At 47.2% G+C, this 22,699-nt stretch overlaps 2 protein-coding genes across 2 annotated transcripts in view; both read right to left on the reverse strand.

Annotated features, from left to right (window-relative positions):
* f8 (coagulation factor VIII, procoagulant component) overlaps positions 1-11,757 on the reverse strand; it is a gene marked incomplete at its 5' end in the record, with an annotated part of 23,084 nt that extends 11,327 nt beyond the window's left edge. The window contains 17 exons of the mRNA XM_079745300.1: positions 1-21; positions 1,033-1,198; positions 1,630-1,781; positions 2,026-2,918; positions 3,666-3,875; positions 4,020-4,170; positions 4,630-4,847; positions 5,857-5,944; positions 6,321-6,486; positions 6,877-7,135; positions 8,263-8,383; positions 8,496-8,599; positions 8,910-9,092; positions 9,569-9,781; positions 10,897-11,019; positions 11,294-11,388; positions 11,582-11,757. The exon at positions 1-21 is cut by the window's left edge and continues 213 nt beyond it. Coding sequence (XP_079601426.1) covers positions 1-21; positions 1,033-1,198; positions 1,630-1,781; positions 2,026-2,918; positions 3,666-3,875; positions 4,020-4,170; positions 4,630-4,847; positions 5,857-5,944; positions 6,321-6,486; positions 6,877-7,135; positions 8,263-8,383; positions 8,496-8,599; positions 8,910-9,092; positions 9,569-9,781; positions 10,897-11,019; positions 11,294-11,388; positions 11,582-11,757 — 3,339 coding nt within the window. The remainder of the gene's footprint in view (positions 22-1,032; positions 1,199-1,629; positions 1,782-2,025; positions 2,919-3,665; positions 3,876-4,019; positions 4,171-4,629; positions 4,848-5,856; positions 5,945-6,320; positions 6,487-6,876; positions 7,136-8,262; positions 8,384-8,495; positions 8,600-8,909; positions 9,093-9,568; positions 9,782-10,896; positions 11,020-11,293; positions 11,389-11,581) is intronic.
* Positions 11,758-14,470: 2,713 nt separating this feature from the next.
* pmt (phosphoethanolamine methyltransferase) lies at positions 14,471-22,406 on the reverse strand (the record flags this gene model as incomplete). Its single annotated transcript, XM_079744714.1, has 11 exons — positions 22,231-22,406; positions 21,480-21,635; positions 21,016-21,152; positions 19,857-20,008; positions 19,297-19,485; positions 17,760-17,849; positions 17,003-17,092; positions 16,001-16,123; positions 15,380-15,511; positions 14,910-15,026; positions 14,471-14,581 (listed from the first exon to the last, which is right to left on the reverse strand). Exons 1-11 carry the CDS (start codon positions 22,389-22,391, stop codon positions 14,471-14,473), a joined length of 1,458 nt encoding a protein of 485 aa, XP_079600840.1. The 5' UTR covers positions 22,392-22,406.
* Between the last annotated feature and the right edge of the window lie 293 nt (positions 22,407-22,699).

Here is a 22,699-nt window from a genome sequence, read left to right on the forward strand (position 1 = left end):
GGCCTTGTTCCTAAACGTCACCTGGAACCAAAGAAAAGGACAAAGTTTAAATTGAATTGAGTGGCGAAGTCACGCCCCATCCGGTAGAGTCCATGGGACCTATGAGATCGAAAAATATGTTGTTTTGTCATTTGAACTAGGCCCATTGATCATGCCTCTTGTGCTGAAAAAAATTACAGCAGCTTCCCCAGACCAATGTGCAATCAACGATTGAGCTTGGTCTGGCAATATCCAGGCTATTACCAAGTAGTAATTATTTGGGATCTCTTCAGTACAGTAATCTAAAGAAGCTGTTTTTGTATTTTGTACAACAACCAATCACAGCTTGGCTGACTTTGGATCATTGCCGAAGGAACCATGAATAATGACTCATGTATTATTATTGTGAAACAGAACGTCTCTCCTGCACTTCCATCCTGTTCTCAGCCGTCAATCCCCAGTTAATCGAACAAAACACAACACACACCGGTTAGGACCACAGGACAGGAATTCACTGCGTCGCTCTGTGAGCAGCTCGTTAGGGACCGTACTCACAGTGAACAGCTCGTTAGGGACCGTACTCTCAGTGAGCAGCTCGTTAAGGACCGTACTCACAGTGAGCAGCTCGTTAGGGACCGTACTCATACTGAACAGCTCGTTAGGGACCGTACTCACAGTGAGCAGCTCGTTAGGGACCGTACTCACAGTGAGCAGCTCGTTAGGGACTTTACTCGTTAGAGACCGTACTCACAGTGAGCAGCTCGTTAGGGACTTTACTCACAGTGAGCAGCTTGTTAGGGACCGTACTCGTTAGAGACCGTACTCACAGTGAGCAGCTCGTTAGGGACCGTACTCACAGTGAGCAGCTCATTAGGGACCGTACTCACAGTGAGCAGCTCGTAAGGGACCGTACTCACAGTGAGTAGCTCATTAGGGACTGTATTCGTTAGGGACCGTACTCACATTGAGCAGCTCGTTAGGGACCGTACTCACAGTGAGCAGCTCGTTAGAGACGGTACTCACAGTGAACAGCTCGTTTGGGACAGTACTCACAGTGAGCTGTTCGTGGACCTCGGCTCTGATGAAGGGGCCCATGATGCCCAGGTGTTCCTGGAGTTCTCCGATGGCCACCGGCTCCTTGAACTCCCCATCGCGGTACGCCCGGAACACCACCTTCTTATACTCAGGCAGGAACTTCCTCATCCCTCGACGCATCTCTCTGAGGAAGACAGGCAGATGCATTCACAATACACACAACATCAATGTTTCAATGCACAATATCACTCTATCAACTCACACAACATCTATGTTTCAAATTGAAACATAGATGTTGTGTGAGTTGAAAGAGTGATATTGTTTGGATTGAAATTTTCAATCCAAACAATATTAGACTTTAAAATGACAAAAAATCAATGTTTCAACTCACAAAATATAAATGTTTCAACACACAAAATATCAGTCTTTCAATTGACAAAATATCAATCGTTCAAACACACATAATTGATGGCATTATTGCTTGGAGGTTGTGAGAAGCTAATTTTATGTTGTTGCACTATATACTGTTTTGAAAATTATCATATCTGTCTTTCTGAATGTCCAACACCTCATCCACTAGCAGCTGATCACCCCAGGGTGCCAGGCTCACCCTACCTGGGTCTGATTAGCTGGGGGGGGATTCTGATCCCGTAGTCCCAGGTCACCTCCTCGGCAGCGATGTAATAGTTGCGGTATTTGCTGTCTCCAGCGCCGGAGCGTGGGTCTACGTGGTCCATCATACCGTACGCACTGAATGTGTCATTCTCCTACGACGGAAATTAAGAATACAAAATCTCAAATTGGTATGTCCATTAAAAAGATCATCGGTAAAGATGTCGAGAGTTTTCCAAACGATCCAATAGCCAACGTCATGTATGATGTCATGTTTGTATGAAGCACTGAAAACATGCACACACACACAGACACACACACACACACACACACACACACACACACACACACACACACACACACACACACACACACACACACACACACACACACCCGTACCCCCGAGCTGTAGTCCTCGTACTCCATGGAGAGGGAGAGCGGGGCGGTCCTGTTGTCGGTATGGTTTAGGCCCCTCAGCTCCACTGGGTCCACGGCCTCCCCGGGCTGGGGGTCCACGTGGCTCACCTCCTCAAGGTTCAGCTTCAGCTGGCGGGCGACCACCAGCTTCCGGGCCACGTTCTTAAGCCTCGTGAGAAGGCTGGAGTCCTCCAGGATGTGGTTGGTCTCCTCGCGTGTCACGTTCTTTCCCGGCGTCGCTTCCCCCAGTTCCTCAGCGTCCCCCCCGGCCTCGGACCCCTCCCTCCCCGTCATGTCTCTGGTCTGTCTCACGCCCCCCCCAGCCTCGCCGTCCGCAGACCCCCCCTCCCCCTCCTCCCTCATGACCTCATCGCTGTCCACCGCCAGCCTCCTCTTCCTCCCTTGGCCCCTGAGTGCCGTGCCCCCCGGGTCCAGAGCGGCCCCCCTCTCCTCCTCTCTCTCCAGCTCCTCCAGGACCGCCTGTGGAATGCCGTTGTCGGCGTCGGCGTCGCCCTCTGGCGGTGTCCCGGTGGTGTTCTCCGACGGCGTCCCGGTGGTGTTCTCTGCGGTGCTGTATCCCGGCGTGATCTCGTTGGTGTCGTTGCGGTCGGCGTGCTCCGTCAACCGGGTGGCGTTGGTGTCGGGCGTTGAGGGGTCCTGGATGTTGCGGTGGCTGTTGCCGCGGCGGGCGGCCCCCGTGCGGTTGTGGGGCCGCATGGCCCGGGGCCCCATGGACAGCACGTTGTCGATGTAGTCTTTGAGCAGGCTGTCCTCCCTGTCCACCAGCAGGTTGTCGTCGCAGGGCGTCACCGTGTAGCGCACGCTCATCCCGCGGCTCTTCAGGTTGCCGTCGAAGGCGCTGATCTCCCACTCTCCTGAAACGTAAACAGGACAAGAAACAGTCGGGGATCTTCAATTTTGTGCTTACGTGATGATTGCGTTGGGTGGTTAACATTTTGTTTCCATTTCTTTTAAAGTGGTGGAGGTATTCATAGGAAGTGTTTGTAAATCGGAAGTCATGGAGTTCAAACCGCTAACGTGACCAAAAATTCTAAAAACAGGAGCTAAAGGAAGAGGGATTGAGTATGTGAGTACAGAAAACAAAAGCATGTTTAAATAGATGAATCTTGGAAGGACTCACTTCCACTCCCCTGTTTATGTCTATGATAGAGATAATGATGTCCTATCTCTCAGTCAACACCCTGCGCAGTGACAAAAGGATCTTTAATTAGAAATGACTATGGTATGAAACAATGTCTCTCTTGCCAAGACATGCTGTGTTGATTTTGACTGTTTTTTTTGGGGTTCGACCAGACAATGGAAAGGTGAATGAAGATGACCTATCTCGGCGGCAGTAGCTCAGGAGGTAAAGCAGGTTGGCTTGTAACCAAAAGGTTGCTAGTTTGATCCCCGGCCCCTCCGAGTGTCGAGGTATCCCAGAGCAAGACACCTCACCATAACTGCTCCTGACGAGCTGGCTGTCGCCCTGCATGGTTGACTCCACTGTTGGTGTAATGAATGGTTGCAAATCGCTTTGGACAAAAGCGTCTGCTAATTTCCCTAAATGTAAATGTGACCTCGATGGACCCTGCATTGGACGGGTTACCAAAGTTTACTCCTACCTATGAGCTCGGCCTCCATGGGGATGGTCTCGCCGGTCATGGGGAACAGGGTGAGGACCCATTGGTTGGCGTCCTGACGCTTGATGGGGTTCCCCCTAAAGTACACAGAGAGAAATTCGCTCTGCGTGCCCACGTAGACCACGTGCCAGAAGGTCACGTCGCTCTGGCAGGTCGCAAACTCCCGCCCGCGGAACATCACCCCGTTCACACCTTGAAGAGAGGGACGTGTGTGAGTGACGCATGCAAACAGACACTAACATACACCCAATAACATAGTCCTTGAGAAGCTGATTTCTTTTTACAAAAGGGAAAATCTTGTGAGGAGTGTGAGGAATTGAGGGGTGATTTACTTACTGTAAATGATGTTGGAACTGTAGAAATCGGGGTCACTGGGATCCACCTTGGAGGGGTCGGAGCTGTACGTGTGGATGTTCTGGTCGATGTACCAGCTTCTGTTCTCATCAAACACGGCAAACATCATGCTCATCTCTTTGTCCGGACCCACCTGAGGGCAGAGGCTCAGTCAGAGAAGTACAAGGAGATCCACTTGTTGCTCAGTGAGTTTATATATTCAGCCAGATTAAACCAACGGGAATGGGTTGAACTCTATTTCTTATCGCATTTTATGAAATTAGACAAAAAATAAGTTAAACCATATGATTTCAGCAGAACTTAAATGACTAAAACATTACTTATACTTCTCAGGAAGTTAAGGCGCTCTCGAACAAGACACAAGACACCCACTCCCACCCCAACCGCAATATGTAAACATACGTGCACATTCTGTTGGATGCTTTTGTTGTTCTCTACTTTTGCTGCACAATGACTATGAAGTTGAATGTAATCTGATCCGATCTGATTCCTGTCAGGCTGTCAGACCAAGGGATCCATCGACCACGAGTGACCAACAGTTTGACCGCCTTCTACCACCTCAGAGTCTGTTCCTGGGGGGGCAATTTCTCACCAGGTGTCCCAGTCTGTCGATGGCCTCGTACTTGCAGATGAGCAAGGTGCCCACCAGCCCCGAGGCCAGGTCCCTCTCAGGGTGCACGGTGCTCTGGTACAGCTGGGTCAGGCACTGGGGGTCCCCCTCTAGGGGGCCGCTGTCCGTGCCCAGCTTCCACACGTAGCCGAAGGTGGTGTTGGGAGGGACCCCCATGGAGCGCAGGTCCTTCTCCTCCTCTGTACAGCGACACAGGGTTTAGGGAAAGGAAGGGAAAGGAAGTCGAGTCTCCTCGGGAGTCATCCTTTCTCTAGTTTATACAGACAGGGGGCGCCACACCTCTCTGCCGAGAGCAGTCAGGGTGAGGTGTCTTGCTCAGGCACTCCACAACCAGCAACCTTCAGGTTTTTTTATCTCTAAAACCCAACAGGGTTTAAAACCCAACAGGGTTTTAGAGACGGATGGTTTCAAAGCTAGCCAAAGCAAGCGTCCAGTCAGAGGACATTCCCCTTCCTCCTGTCTTTGGAGAGCTTGGGTTAGGAGAGGGCATAGAGTGTGGCCTGTGAAGCCATTTGAGACTGGAACTCTGATTAAGGGCAATACAATCACAAATTGACTTGACATGAATCGATCAAAATAGATCAAATCAATATTCTTTCATCCATCTCTGCTCATCTCCTCAGCAGGATGAGGTGATTCAAATGCAATGATCATTTTGAAGAAGTTATTTCAGTGTTACAGCACTATTTTGACAGAACAGTGGAACAGGTGTTTGGGTCGTGTGTGTGGAGGCCTTACTGTTCTGAGTCCTGTGTGTGGAGGTGACCTTACTGTTCTGTGTCCTGTGTGTGGACGCCTTACTGTTCTGTGCCCTGTGTGTGGAGGCCTTACTGTTCTGTGTCCTGTGTGTGGAGGCCTTACTGTTCTGTGTCCTGTGTGTGGAGGTGACCTTACTGTTCTGTGTCCTGTGTGTGGAGGTGACCTTACTGTTCTGTGTCCTGTGTGTGGAGGTGACCTTACTGTTCTGTGTCCTGTGTGTGGAGGTGACCTTACTGTTCTGTGTCCTGTGTGTGGAGGTGACATTACTGTTCTGTGTCCTGTGTGTGGAGGCCTTACTGTTCTGTGTCCTGTGTGTGGAGGTGACCTTACTGTTCTGTGTCCTGTGTGTGGAAGTGACCTTACTGTTCTGTGTCCTGTGTGTGGAGGTGACCTTACTGTTCTGAGTACTGTGTGTGGAGGTGACCTTACTGTTCTGAGTCCTGTGCAGTGGCTGGACGCTGATCAGGCCCGTGGGGTAGATGTTGTACGGCCGACTCGCCATGTTCTTGAAGATGATCTGGAAAAGAACATCATAGGCATCTTTTGATTGACAAGGCGATTCTTGAACTCTTCTATCTATTTTAAATAGAGACAGGAGGTTGTTCCCTTAGTTAATCTCAATGACTTTCATCTGGTTGTAAGTTCAATAGAAGAATTGTTGACATTAGACTTGGGGCCCATCCCATTACACCCCTTGGCCCAAGCCCTTAGCCCTACCCCTTAACCCTACCCCTCAGCCCTACCCCTTAGCCCTACCCTTCAATGAAACGACTTTTGGGACAGCCCCACCCTATGAGGAGTAAGGCTAAGGGCTAGTGCAGAGGGATGTAATGGGATCGAGCCTTGGTCCATTTCAGCTTTCCCTTCCTCTGTGTCTAGAAGGTTCTCCTTACGTGGACCTGGTCGTTGACCTCTCCCTTCAGAAGCGGCCCTTGCAGCGTCTCGGCTGAGCTCTTCTTCACTGTGAACGTTGCGTCCGTGTACTCAACAAACACCGCCTTCTTGTACTGGAAGCCCAGCCGCTCCGGGGAGACGCGGAAGTATTCGGACTGCAGCTCCCTGAGACGACACGGTGAGGAGGAAGGGTCACACGTTTTACCCTGCATCCGTTTTACCTATCATATTGTATCACAACCCAGTGGCAGCCATGACGCCTGTGGGTGAAGCTCTGCTGGGGCAGACTAGGGTGTAGTTCATCAAGCTGTGGCTGAAGCTCTGCTGGGGCAGACTAGGGTGTAGTTCATCAAGCTGTGGGTGAAGCTCTGCTGGGGCAGACTAGGGTGTAGTTCATCAAGCTGTGGGTGAAGCTCTGCTGGGGCAGACTAGGGTGTAGTTCATCAGCCTGTGGGTGAAGCTCTGACATCATATGTCATCCTATGTCATATCATATCATCACGTTACATCATGATGACATCACACAGGTACAGGTGGCCACGCCCCCCTCCCTACCTGTCGGTGGGCTTCAGGTGCGGGGCGTAGTTCCAGGTGACCTCTTCGGCGGCGATGAAGTGCATTCGGATGCTGGAGCGGCGCCCCCTGCTGGCCCGGACCTGGGGGCGGGGCTTCTGTGTCTGGAAGTCCACGGAATTGAACATGGCGTCGTCGTAGTTGCTGTAGTCATCGTAGTTGTACTGGTGTTTGACGTGACGCAGGATGGGCCCCCGGGCTGCGGGGCAGTCCTCCACGCTGAACACAGCACTCATGCCGGCTGGGGACGCATTGAAGGGAAAACATCTTGGTTTGAGCTTTCTCTGTTTTGGCACCGCAGTGGTGGAACGAGCTCCCTGCTGACATCAGGACCGCAGAGTTCCTCACCAGCTACAGCAAAAGACTCAAGACTCACCTGTTCAGAGTTCACCTAGACTCTGCGTAGCCTCCCTGTCCCTCCCCCTACATACTTATTGTATGTTGTACGTCCTGGCACTTAATGTACGCACTTAATGTATGTTGTACTTTTTTATAGTTCTTAGTTGTGTAGCGTCTTATCCTAGCTATCTTTGTTGTATAGGGGGAATGGGTTAACCTAGTGATTGTTAGTGCTTTACAGTTTGCACTTGGTTCTATGAACATCCTTACTATACCGACAGCAATATATTGTTTCATCTTCTGAAGACGAATGTACTTATTGTAATTCGCTTTGGATAAATATCCTAAATGTTTTTTTTTAATGAAAGTTTGACTTGAGTGTCCCTTGTTTGACATGCCACAGTCATCCATCAGCTGGTATTGAAAGGGGAAATCCCCTTCACACACCTGGCAATCTCAGGTGTGTGAATGCTAAGCTTCTCAATGGCAGAGAGGGTTGATTATCTTAAAATTCTTGCTGTCTTCTGCTCTTCTCTGTTCTCCCGATCCACAACTCTAAATGTATACCTAAAGCACCTTTGACTTTCTAGTTTTAATAGCATAATAGTACACTGCCATAAGCCCATTGAATTTCCATGAGACAAGTTTATTGATGGTCTCTTTCTGTGCAAAATGTTGGGTTAAAATATAACAAAAAGGACCAGGGATTGGGACTGTGAATGGGAAAGTTGCATTTCTTCTTCTTCCTTCTAATTATTTATTTGATTATTATTAATGCTATTATTATCACTGGTATTTCTGTTGTTGGATTGCATGGATACCATTGTTTCTTGCAGTATTTTAGGTCAGCCTCTAAAATAGACCGACGGGTCAGAGGTTGACGGGCCCAGGTCAGCAGAACTATCCCTAGGATTATCGATGTGAGATAACGAAACCCAACAGAACAAACACAAGACTTCCTTTCCCACGTTTCTGCTGAACCACCCTGATAGTCCTCGTGTTGGGGGGGGGGAGTGGGTGTAGTCTCACCGTCTTTGTGGGCGTGTATCCGGCAGCTGATAAGAAAGCGGCCATGGGAGGCGGGCCTCATCTCAGCCGTGGTGAAGGTCATGGGGGTCATCTCCATGTACAGCTTCCTTTGGGACATCACCTGACAACAGGATGGGTTGGATATCTTTGAGTTTCGCAGCCAGGTTATTGCACGATTAATGAACATTAGGTTCATGCGTGTTCATTAGACTCAGGAGGTCGTGGAGGGTCACCTGGAGGCTGTGGTCCTGGAACTGGATGGAGTGGATCTCTGGAGCGGTTCCCACGCCGATCAGGTGCCAAAACACGCTTCTTTGATTCAGACACATTGTCAGGCCTACACACACATTTGCGTACACACACACGCACACACACACAGACAGACACACACACTCACATCCACACACACACACACATACACACACACACACACACACACACATATGTACACACACACACACACACACGTGTAAACACACACATGCATGCACGCACGCACACACACACAAACACACAAAGACACACACACACACACACACATACACACACAGACACACAGGAGTTAATGTCGGTGGGGTCATACAGGGACACACGCCCTATCCTTGAACCACCAGCGGCTCTCCCTCTCAGACCCGACGGAGGCGTACCGGGCAGGGTGGCGTTGATGTACCCGTTGATGGTGTGGTACTCCTTCCGGCCGCTGCTCTTCTTGTACCTCTCCCTGGCCCTCCGCTCGCCCACCTCTCCGTACCAGCTCTTGGTCTCGTCAAACACAGCGAACAGCAGCACAAACTCAGGGCTCCTCCGCAGGCCGTCCTCACCGAACGCACCTACAGGGGCAGGGCACGCACACACACACACGCACGCACACACACACACACACACACGCACACGCACACACGCACACGCACATGCAGACACACACACACACACACACACACATAGACGCGCACACACACACACGCACTCACACATACGCACACACACACGCACACACAGACACACACACGCACACACACGCACACACCCATGCACCCACGCACGAACGCACGCACACACACACAAACATACACGCACACACGCATACACACACACACACACACACACACACACACACACAAAGACTCACCCACACACACCCCAATACATCGCAACACACACACAGGATATACACGTAAACACACGTACACACACACACACACACACGCACACACAGGACACACACGTACACCATTGGTTGAGACTCCTTTAAATCCGCCGGTACACATGATACTGTGAATGTCCCGTTTCCAGCGTTACTACTCACTGGACTTGCAGATGAGCAGGGCGCCCACCAGCCCGGAGTTGAGGTCGCGCACCGTGTCCACCTGGGAGGAGTAGGAGTAGGTCAGGCACTCGGGGTCGCTGCTAGTCGGCCCGTCCTTGGCGCTGATGTCCCACACGTACTGGTAGGAGCCCCCCGGGGACACCGCGTCGTCCTGCTTCTCCTGGCCCCCCGTCGAGTCCTCATACCCCGCCCCTACAGAGAGGGGAGGAGGGAGGGACAGACACACAGAAAGACAGACAGAAAGACAGACAGACAGACAGACAGACAGACAGACAGACAGACAGACAGACGGACAGATGGATAGATAGACAGACAGACAGGTAGGCAGACAGACAGACAGAGAGATAGACATTTTAATTATAAACAGACAGAGACATGCAGTAACATTAAGATGGAAAGTCCACAGAACTCTTACTTCTACCACAGACGCAGTGAATACAGGAAAACGGAAGCTGTCGTACTAGGGTGGGATCCCTGCTATTGCCAAACATCTGTGATGCAAATACTATTAGCACAAGACAAATTTGTCATCCAACCCACACACACTCACACACACACAAACACACACACACACACACACACTATGATTACCCATTGTGAGATCATGTCATTTGTAGGAAGCCTTCCTGTTTACTGTAATCGAAGGGCCTGTATTAACACCTCAGCATTAAGGAGCTGAGCTGATTAGCAGATCTGGTCGGTGGGACGTGCATGGATTTGATCCGTTTAAAATGCCGACGGGAGGGTTGGGGGAGTCTGATCAAGAACAATATAATACCATCAATTATTATTTTCGGCCAGTAGGCCTACTCATTTTGGACAGCTTTCAATGGGAAATACTTGCTTAAATATTTTGACTGAATGAACGATGAACACATGAACACATGTGGCTGAATAGACACATGTGTGGCGCAAAGACACGTCTAGGCCTATTCAAATTAAAATCCAACGCAGAACGCAGCCACACACTAATTCTAAACCGTCTCAGTGTCACCAACACTGCCTTGATCCCCTGACATTCGACAACAGAATTAGATTTATATTCCTAAAACATCACACATAGGTTTATACAATGCTGATCAGGTAAAATTACTACCAAACAACCTATAGCTCTCTGTAAAACCTCCCCCCCCGACACAAAGCATCTCAAAGCACGCAGCCTGCGGTTTACCACGTCTCTCCCGTCCACCGTCGTTCATGTAGCGCTCATCCACACGACAGCTCGAGGAACCAGACGTCTGAGTGCTTAGTCTCAACGCTCTCATCCCGCTGGACTCACAGCAGGACCGCACACACAACAGGCTCACCCTCGGACTGCTTCCAGTAGGTGATGCCCACGGGGCTGATGCTGAACGACTCGGACGCCAGGTTCTTAAAGTGGACCACCAGCCTATCTCCGGCCCGGGCGCGGATCACCGGCCCCTGCAGTCCTGAAGGACAACACGCCAGTTAACCAATTAATGAGCGAGGACCTTGTAGGCCAGAAAAATCTACTGTGGTGATAGAGTTGATCATGGAAACGAAACACAATTTTGCAATGTCATGGAAATAAATGAAAAAAAGATTCATGGAGGTATCAATTAAATAGTGTGCCTAGTGCTTTATAAGAATAATCTATTATAATGTTATGATTATTGATACATTTAACATTGAAGATTACAACGAGTTTATTGATTTAACTAAAACTGTGTGTCTCACGCATACCTGCCCATGCGGGCCGGGGTGTGGGAGTGGAGTACTTAGAGTCAGTGTACTCCCGGTAAACAGCCTTGATGTATTTCTGAGGAACATCCTTGGACCTTAATCTATGAAACAAAAAATACATAAAATAATACAACAAATAAATCAGCCGGAAGAAAATCATGATAAAAATCAACAATAAAATGCACATAATACATTATTTTTTATGTAGCCTATGAACAATAATCAAAAGTCTGAGGATAATAATAGGTCTATAACACGCCATACAGAGCAAGATTTAAACAACTTCACCTTTGTTCAGACGCGGATTCGGTGCCGTCCGTGAATACGTAGTCCCAGCCGATCTCCACGGCCGCGATGTAGAAGTGCCGCGTGGTCGGCGGAGGCGGAGTAGGCGCCAGCGCGCAGAGCAGCGGCGGCGCCAGCGCGCAAAGCAGCGGCAGCCCCAGCAGCAGCAGAACTCTCATCGCGATAACAGCTCACACAGGTGGTCTATGGGCTGCTGCTCCTTCGCGTACCGATATTTAAAAGGACGGCGTGGGCGCGCGCCGTTAGTGCACGCGTGTGTAAAACCAGCCAGACCAACTATCATGTATTTGGACGTCCCATCGACGCAATTGCCCCACGCACGCGCGCACGTACACACACACACACACACACACACACACACACACACACACACACACACACACACACACACACACACACACACACACACACACACACACACATTGTGACATCCTGTGTAACATCTGGTGGAGCTTGGGGCCCGGGCCCTTATAAACCGGAACCCCCGAGTCCCGACACTGAGCGTGTGGTAATTTCTTGACAACTAGGGAGAGCTTACTCAGCTTTCCATTTTTAATAAACCGAAAGTATTATTTTCAGCTCGACCCCGTGGAAACGGGGTCGAGAAATACCATGGAAATCAGTTATTTCCTTTTTCCTGCTAGACAGACAGACAGAAAGAAAGACATACACACAGACAGACAGACAGACAGACAGACAGACAAAGAGACAGACAGACGACAAGACACACAGAAAGACAGAAACACAGACAGACAGAAAGACAAAAAGACAGACCGACAGAGTGACAGACAGAAAGGCCGACAGATCAATAGATAGATAGATAGATAGATAGATAGATAGATAGATAGATAGATAGATAGATAGATAGATAGATAGATAGATAGATAGATAGATAGATAGGTAGGTAGGTAGATAGATAGATAGATAGATAGATAGATAGATAGATAGATAGATAGATAGATAGATAGATAGATAGATAGATAGATAGATAGATAGATAGATAGATGATGACAATGATGATTGACAGAATGTCTGAAACTCTAAGATTGGATATAAGGAAGTCGTTTTGGGATGGCAAAGTAAGCTTTTATTCCCCCTTGTGGTTTTTGATGATACTGCATGCAGTAAATAAGCTCTCGGTTTAGAAAGGGTTTAGGTTGTGAACATTTCGCTTCATAGAATCCATTCACCGTTCAAAATAACACCATACACAAAACTATGACTGGCTCTTGAACCTGCATAATTACACCAACATTAGTAGAATATACTGTATCTTCATAATCAAATATATTTCTGTCAGATCTAGTTTGTATATTGCATACTTATTAATTAGTGATAATAATACTTATAATACTAATGCTACTAAAATGCCACTAATCATTATAAAACTATTATTTATCATTGACATTATTAATTTATTATTTAATTATTATTAGATACATTTATCAAACTTTAAAACTATGAATATGGAAAATGGTACGTTGGGAAAAGGCACCAAAGTAGTCAATGTAAAAATATACTAAAATAAACCTAAACTAAAATATAGATATAGAATCCACATAGGTATAGGTATTGGTATATTTGTAACATTTGTAGAGACTACACCAATCCTTTGCTCCCCATTTGAACTGACAATAGAGGGGTTGAATCCCTAGAGTTATGAACACCTTCACAAGTCTGGACTTTGACTGAAGTGAAGCCACACAGAGATTTGAGTAAACATTGAGCAAAGAGAAGTATTTTACTAGTATACTAGTAAAACAGTGTTTTCCAAGGCAGGTGAAGGAATATAATGGTTAATCATGTGTAGACTGACAATAAATAAAATAATACCAAATCATGGAGTCTGCTGCTAAAACAGCAACAAGCACAGCAGAAAAGCAAAGTGCAAATAATAATACAGAGACAAAAAGAGATATGAACACCAACATAATAAAGGATACATTAAATAAATATTACGTTTTCAATTGTAATACATGTGTCCCTAGCTTCCCGTTGTGCTGTTTATTGGGTGTGGATTTTATTTGGTGCGGTAAATTGCCATACACATATGAAATAAAATACTTCTTATGATAGATAAAGAGTGTGTACGCTCAGGAGGTAGAGCGGGTTGGCTTGTTGGCTTTTAACCGGGAGGTTGCTAGTTCAATCCTCGGCTCCTGATACTGAGTGTCGAGGTGTCCCTGAGCAAGACACCTCACCCTGACTGCTCCTGTCGGCTTGCATGGTTGACTCTGCCGTCGGTGTTTGAATGTGTGCATGTAAGTCGCCTTGGCGATAAAAGCGTCTGTTTAATGCCCTAAATGTAAATGTAAGTGAAATACTATAATATGCTGTAATCATTGTCATGCGACACATTGAGCGTAGACTCTCAACGCAGACGGTGACCTTTTGATCCAGAACCTCCCCAGGGTGTGACTCCATTCCTTTAAGCAACACCTGCTGTTGGGAATATAAGCTTTCAAATAAAATTAACCCAAAGTTAAAACCACCATCTGATTCAGCACAATAAATAAAATACACAAAAAAATACATTCGTGCATCGGTTTAAAATAATTTATTCGGAAAATTATGTCACGTCTGAGGTAATTACAATAAAGTTTTGTCTGAATTTAAACATCCTGAGAGGTTTTTTCTTTTTTTTACCTTCCTATGAACTCAAGGACCCAGAAAACGCAATTGGAGATCGTCCTGACCTCGTCCCTGTAATCCAGGGTCTCACAGAACAAAAAACAGCATACTGTATCAGAACTGTTGTCTCAACTGCTGGACATTGGCCAGGGCACGTCACACACCCCTGACACCGGGTGTAGAGCCTCAAAGTGTCCCATCTCTTCTTCTGTTCACTTCCTTCCACCTCCTGCCTCTGACTCAGGATTTGGTCGCGTAGAAGAGACCCCAGCGCTGGTCGCCCACGTTGCAGCGCTTCAGTTTGTCACTCCAGCCGCTGACCACCTCGAGGTAGTCCTCCTCCGAGACCTCCTGCACAGGAGAGGAGAGGACACCGGGCCAGCAGGCCCGCAGGCACAGAGCACCGTCTGATCAAACTCTCATCTAGCCCTCATCCAGCCATCGATTCATCCTCGATCACTGATGTATTTCAACTGCAGCATGAGCCAGAGTCCACATGGGACAATTACAAGTATATAGAATTGAATTGAATCATCCATCTATTCAACCATCCATCCATCCATTTATGCAGTATTGAGTTATAATGTGATGTGTGTCTCTCTCACTGTATGTGTGTGTGTGTGTGTGTGTGTGTGTGTGTGTGTGTGTGTGTGCCCTCCCTCTGGCAGGTGTGACCTACCGCGATGTACTCCTCTTTGATGGCCACTGCTCTCTCCAGCTCTGTCTGGATGACTTGTATGAACTGGGCAGTCCTGTCCTCCGCGCGCACACTGGAGAAACCAGCCTCCTCAATGAACTGCGGCGCAGGATGGACACACACACACAGTCACACAGTTAGACTACAGTCCAAAATGGAAACGCCATTCTGTGATTATTAGTTAGAGAATATTATAAAGTCAGGTTTATATGTAATTTAAATTTAAAATGCACAATTTATTTATTTACCAATAAAATGTAATTAACATATGCACATTTATGATTATATTTATATTGCTACACCTTTCGTGTTTACATGTGTTCAATATTATTTATATTTACTTATGTATATATTGTCTCAACGTTTTTGAGCAAAGCTATTGTTGCAGCAGAAACTATTTCTCCCTGGTACCACAGAGCAATGGACAGCTGTACGTCCAGCCGGGGGTCTACCTGGCCGTACTGCTGAGGGGTGTATAGGACGTAGCCCCTCTGCTGGACATAGTCCTGGAAGGTGGGGGTCCAGGGCTTCTCCCCGCAGCAGTAGTCGCTGATCAACAGCTGGCCTCCGGGCCTCAGCCACGACTGGACAACGAGGAATCATGAGGGTGTGAAGAGAGCAACGAATGGAGGGCTGTCATTAGGTGCAGGGGGTCGAGAAGGACATTTGAATGCATGCAGCTTGTTGGCGAATTGGGGACGCTAGTGGAAGCTTGATAAAACACTGATGCGCTAAGGTTAAGGGCAGCAGGATAGTTGTCTAATCTCCATAAACAGATATCTGCACATGAAGGCAGATCTGTACCAAAGGATTTTAGTATCAAAAGCGCTCTGGTTTGTAGCATTAGAATCTTTGACCAATCACATTTGAGCGGGCATTAGTTGTGTAAAGTTTGCAAGGAGAGCAACCATTGCGGAACCCATTGGCTATGGTCTGAGGACGATCAGGGAACCCATTGGCTATGGTCTGAGGACGATTAAGGAGCAGCCCCCAGAGGTACAGGGCCGACAGCAGAAGGTTTCAGACTCCTTCAGAGAGCGGGGGGCAGGCGGGGGGCCGAGCCCGGGACTCACGTGGAAGCGCTTGAAGAGCGCCAGCTTGTCGTCGATGTGGAGGATGGTGTCCCGGCTGTAGATGACGTCGAAGGAGCCCTCCTTGAAGGAGCGCTTGGTAGCATCGGCCACCTCAAAGGTCACCTGGAGGGGAGGGGTCCGCTGGGGTTAGGGAGGGGTCATCCGGGGTTAGGGAGGAGAGGGTCGGGCGCTAGTAGCTCAGGAGGTAGAGCGGGTTGACTGGTAACCGGAAGGTTGCTAGTCCAATCCCTGGCTCCTCCTAGTTGAGTGTCGAGGTGTCCCTGAGCAAGACACCTCACCCTAACTGCTCCCGACGAGCTGGCTGTCACCCTGCGGGGTCGACTCTGCCGTGGGTGTGTGATGTGTCTAAGAATGGTAGTAAGTCGCTTTGGATAAAAGCGACAGCAAAAAGCCCCTAAATGTAAATGTAAAAATGGTTGATATGGTGATAGTGTGAGACAGAGATAATGTTACTTCTAGAACATATATATACAACCGGCGTAGTCTGAACCTAATAGTCTTATTCAGTTGAAGTTGTATATTGACGTCCCCAGCCAACTTGTGGTTTTGCTGTTGGCCCTTTGGTCTGAGACTCATACTTGAGTCATACAGTTCAAGGGAACAACCATGAAGTTATGGTTAACCAAACCCTAAACAATACCACAGAGCCATGAATCAATCATAGATTCACTTTTCACCCTGAGCATACAACTACTGTAATTAATCAACGTTTAACTCATTCTATCACATATTTTCAAGTTAGGGATTAGACAAAGTAGAATGATTACATGATGTTGAAATAGACTTGTTGACAATGTAGAAATAAAATATATGAGGAGACACCAATCCAGTTTTTGGTTTACTGTGGTGGTCTTTGTATGAATTCGATATAAGGTGAGTGTGACATCCTGGTTGTTCATAATAATAGGTGGTGGATGTGGTGTATGCAGTTTAAATAATATAACAATATTACAATTTACCTCTGAGAATAGCATGACTTACCATGGGCAGCTTCTCATTGATCGCCCTCTCCATAGCGATCTCCACCATGTTCTCAGACAGGTCCAGACCTAGCACCTCCACTCCAAATGTCTGAACACCGAACACACAATGGCCTTAACCGCCAGACTTCTCATTTCAGCTCTCTAATCTTGACATTGAAACATTTTGAAGAGAAGACAAATGGTGATGATAGAATCTAAAAGAGTGACAAATAGCATGCAGTAAATAAGCAATAAGGGTGTATGGTTGAAGCCCTTGCTCAAATGCACAAATATCCAACTGGAGAATAACTTTTTTGTTTCACAATAAACCTAGCTGAAATTAATATAAATAATTACAAATGAGTGCATTCATAATGAAATTCATAAATCTTGGACCGTATGATGTTGTGCTCTTTACTGTTTGTTTTTCCCAGATGACCTGCTGGTCACAACTGCTATTCATTCCTGAAGGTCGTAACTGTCGACCACCAACTAACAGAGTTTGCACATATTGGCAGCACTGCCGGGGCCTCTGGTCTCTAGGTAAACATCTCCCTCCTCTCATGGAGGGAATATGGAATTGGGGTGAGGGGGTGAAACGGTGTGACAGGCTCTGTGACACTGGGCTCACTCTGATAGAGAAGAGACTGCTGTATGCAAACTGCAAATTGTTTGCTATACTACTCAACTAGTGTGTGCTTTTTTGCATTTAGAAGTCTCATCCGTCCTAGTCTCCATATCTCCTAAAGGAGTTGCCCCAAAACTGGCCCGCGTACCTTGGCCATGTAGAAGTTTCCTCCACCGATGCCACAGCCAACGTCCAGAACCTTCATACCCGGTTTCAAGTTCAACAGGTCCACGAACTCCTGTAACAACAGAGGGAGAAACGTTGAATTCCTAATCCAGCAGGAGCAGTTTCAGGAGACATTATGTGCTGAAATCTTGGCCGACATTAATTGAGACATGGGGAAACAGATTCTGCAGGTAGATCCTCATTAAACAGATCATTATTGTTGAACAGGTTTTACCAGAGGGGAGCCGTAAGGGCCCTCTCGGCCCTCAGAGCGGCCCTACAAGGTTTGTTTGATGAGTCTGCTGTCATGCGTTCTGCACCCCGGGACATTGCCTATATATATGTATGTATTGTCGTGTTCTTGAAGAAAGTAGTTCAATAGTACTAGTAGTTCAATCCGGGTCGCTTTTAACTCACTTTATTTGTTAAAGTTTTTCGGTATGGTAACTATGAAGCAAAAGGAGGGAATTGTATTTAACACGCGTGGAGAGAACTACCGCAGCGCTATCTTCCAGCCACGGGGGGCTTCCCCCGGTGCTCTCAACGGGGCTGCCATATGTCTTTGACCTCATCTGACTACCGCTCCCTGTTTGTATCAAGTGGGCGTGGCCTATGTAAAGTAGGCGTGGCCTATGTGATGTATTGGCTCCGGCTTCCTCACCTGTCTAAAGGTGCTGCCATCTGTGGCTGGAGTAGTTATTGCAGCTTATATGTTTGATCCTTCTTCCTTGTGGCTATGTGGAGGTAATGCAGCTTGTGTGTTCGATGCTGCTTCCTTGTGGCTATGTGGGGGCAGCTTATGTGCTTAAAATACGTATTTATATATATATATATATATATATATTCTACTGAAGTGCACACACAGCTTGTGTGATTCTAATTTGTCTGGAGGATTTGCATTTTACTGTTTTTAGTTTCGGTGATGACTCACTTTCTCTGTGCTCTTTGCTCGTTGCTTTGCTAAGGCTGGACTACCCTTTTCGTTTTCATTTTTCAGTCAGTTCACTGGGTTTTACTACACATAAGGAAATGTTGCTACCGTTGTAATAATGTTTCTGTAACTCATACTTGTTTAATGAAACCATTAAACCTTGAGGCACTCCAAATCTAAGTGCCCGATTGGACTTTAATCTCAGAGTGAATGATTGCGTCTCATCTCACCATGACCGCATTATTGAACCAAAAGCCCCGGCATCTTAGTGACTAAATTGTACTCGAACATCAGCGTCTTCTACAGCACCACAACCTTTACAGTTCTAAGGCTGTGGGCTTGGCTCTCTAAGTCCTCATATTGCACATTTCAATTTATTTACATTTTTATTTTTACCATTTTGTTTTGGCTTATCTTTTGCACTATTTAGAATTAATTTATTGCAAATATTACTTAATATTTTATCAAATTGTATCCTTTTGTATCTGTATCCTAAAGGTGACTTCGACTTTGACACTGACTAGACGTGATGGTTGTGTGACGATCACACCACCCCTGGGTGTCAGCGTGTTGATCTGGTTAAGGGAACCTTGGTGGTGCTGAGGCCTCCTGTGCTGACGAAGCCGGCCCCAAACATCTTCTCGTAGCGCAGGATGCCCCGCCGGGTGTACTGCTTGTTATCTAGGAACTGCTGGAAGGTGAGGAACCCGCCGGGTGTGACCTGGGGACGGGGAACCTTCTCCAGCAGCCAGCAGATCTGGTTCTGGTTCTTCTTCATCTGAACCATGGGGAGGAAGGCAAGAGGAGGAGCAGGAGCAGGAGGAGGAGAAGGAGGAGGAGGAGGAGGAGGAGGGGATGTGGTCGAGGAGGAGGAGTAGGAGGAAGAGGAGGAGCAGGAGGAGGAGGATGAGCAGGAGCAAGAGCAGGAGCAGGAGCAGGAGGAAGAGGGGGGGATGTGGAGGAGGAGCACAAGGGGTGAAGGGGGACGCTAATTTAGTTTGTTAAGAGTTACAGAACTGTGTACATCCTAGTGTACACAGTATGTATGAATGAACTCAATGATCTCTTGACCTGGACCAGGCTGCTGTAGCTCTGGGGATAATCTCATCCAATCTGAAATCGTTTTCATAATCAGCTCATCAGCTATACCTTAACGTAGGTCTGAACTTTCTTGGTCAGAATAATGTCGAAACCAAACATCTGGCCCCCCTCGGTCTGGGTCCAGTGCGCTGACGTGACCAGGTGGCTGTACTGACCCTGACTCCGGTAGTTTGTAGGGTTGAAGTCCCTCTTACAGTCGCCTGGGGAGAGGGGGAGCACCTTTGAATAGATGCAACTGAATTGCACTTGACTCACTATAGTATACTTCTAAACCAGGGGTCGGCAACCCTAGGCACGCGTGCCACCACTGGCACAGGGCAGCATAATCATTGGCACACTTGAAAAAAAACAAACAAAAAAAAACTTATTTTTTATTTTATTATTATTATTAAAAAATTTCGCAGCGCAATGCGGCAGCATAATCTTTACTACCGATTTTTTTTTGCACTTTATTCTGTTTTGGGCATTTCCTCCCAGTGCGAATATGTTTAAACTAGTTACAGAAAGCAGTGTTCTGAAATGGGATCAATTAATAGTTTTTAAACCTATGTTTTGAGTAATAGAGAAGAAAATATTTAAAATATTGTTGCAAGTGGCCTGTATGCATCGCCTTCACATGGTTTTGCAAAGCTGTACATGTCTTAAAGATATTGATGTGGATGGTTCCAACATTCTCATATATTCTCGTTTTTTCTATTTCTCACAGTGCAAATATGTTTTTGAATGAGTTTCTGAAAATGTTGTTTTAAGATGGGACATGTGTAATTATAATTTGTAAGCCCATGTTGCAAATATAACAACCAAATGCGTGATTGTGGACTATATGGAAATACTACAATTCCAGGTCTTCTGGAAATGTTTTTGGTCGCTGTGTCATAATTCAGCTTAATTTTTAATATATTGTTGCTTAAGGCACACTCATTAACGAGAAAATGTCAAACTCGCACTGCATGTTGAAAAGGTTGCTGACCCCTGTTCTTAACTATAGCAGTGTAAGACTAAACAAAGATCTGCAACAGGCAGTTCCTCACCAGAGGTGGTGCTGTTACTGTAGTTTAATCTGAGTAGGAGCTTGCTCTTTAAATTTAGGACTCAAGAATCAGAATCGTCTCAACAGGCCGAGTGTGAATACGGTGATGTCTGGCCTTAGGGCAGTGAGGTGACGGTGTGACCCCGTGTTGTGTTCGTACATCCTCAGGCCTGGTACCTGACTGGTGGTTGCAGGACTCCCTGAAGAAGAGGAGGCCTCCAGGAGCCAACCAGCCCAGCATCTTCTCCACCAGAAGGCCAAGCTCCTCGTCAGACAGGTACATGAGCAGCCAGTTGGAGAAGATCACGCTGTAGCTGTTGAAGACGGCCCGGGTCGGGTGTCAGCTTGAGACATGTGTGATGGAGATGTATCTACTCCCAATGTCTACAGTTACAGTCTACTATCAGACCTAAAGTTATCAATGGTACCTATTTGTGACAATATGGATACCACTCCTTACAAAGTCATACACATACATATACACATTTACAAAACATTTATTTGCAATAAATTGACATATATATAGCAATATTGTACATAAAGATATTGTGGGAATTCCTATTTCTGTCCAATTCTTCCCTGAATTTGTGACGGTTGTTGAATCATTAGTCTGACATCAAGTGTTCCAGACATCACCTTACCTGTTTAAGGGGAACTCAAGTTTGGTGACATCGGCTTGGAGGAAAGAAGCATTGCTATGGTGACCATTGTCTTGTCTGTTCTTCTCAACAAAGTTCTCCATGAAGTCGACCGCCGTCACGTGGTCAGCGCTGGCAAGCAGGTGGCTGGTGAACCGCCTGGGGGCACAGGAGGGGAGGGCTAGCCTGTGAGTGTGTGTGTTAGAGTCTCACAAATATAGTGTCAATATCAGATTTCAAGGCTTCAGGCTGATACAACTCATCTTGGGCTTAGAAGAGCTCTATCTAGTGTCTAACTGGGTTCTGCTATCCTGCCAGACACATTTCATTTGATTTCATAGTCGTGAGCTGAGTTTTGAGTTAGACATGAGATACCTCCCGACTGTGTCTCTTCTTCTGGTATTTTGGCATCTGTTATGTGATTTCACCATGACATGATTTTGTCTGCCATAATAGGATTTTTTTCTGTTTTACAACCATGTAAGGAGACATCTTCACCTCCCTAGAGAGTATGTCCCTTCTCATGATCCCTTTGTCTAATGTGGTTTCCTGTACACTTTTGAGCTGTGACAATCTGTGTGTGTGCGCGTGTGTGTGCACACACACACACGCACAAGCACACACACATGCACGCACACATGCACATACACACACACACACGGACACGCATACACGCACACCCCCACACGCACAGCCACAGCCACAGACACACATCAGAGACATAGCCCCATGTCTGCGACCGTGCTCCACTGACCCGATGCCAGCCCCTAGCTCGAGCACCCGTTGGCCGGCCAGGCTGGGCAGCAGGGATAGGACCTCTGGCAGCTCCTGCTTGGTGAGCTCCATGGCGTGGGAGTCCAGCATCATCTCCTCCACCGTGGCCTTCCTGGAGTGCTCCTTCCAGAATTGCACCATGCTGCTGCGGTCTGCAGGGAGAGGTATACAGAAAGGCACTCCTCTGTCATCCCCTGCTGCACGCCACACTGACTGTAGTCTGAGACAGTGGAGCTCTGAATGTTGTATCTTCTGTCTCATTCACTAGCCTCGACCTGCTGGTATTGATAGCATGCAACAGTAAGCCTTGGGTCGGCCAATAGGATTTCTATGGGTTTTGCATGCTAATAACTTCCTAATGAATATTGGTTGGATTGTGTCGACGCGGCGGCAGCATTGTTTCTGTATTTGCTTTGAGGTCATGTATCACCTCAGCCTGCTGGCAGGTC

This window comes from Pollachius pollachius (genome assembly GCF_949987615.1).
Source record: "Pollachius pollachius genome assembly, chromosome: 10".
In the NCBI taxonomy this organism is placed as follows: domain Eukaryota; kingdom Metazoa; phylum Chordata; class Actinopteri; order Gadiformes; family Gadidae; genus Pollachius; species Pollachius pollachius.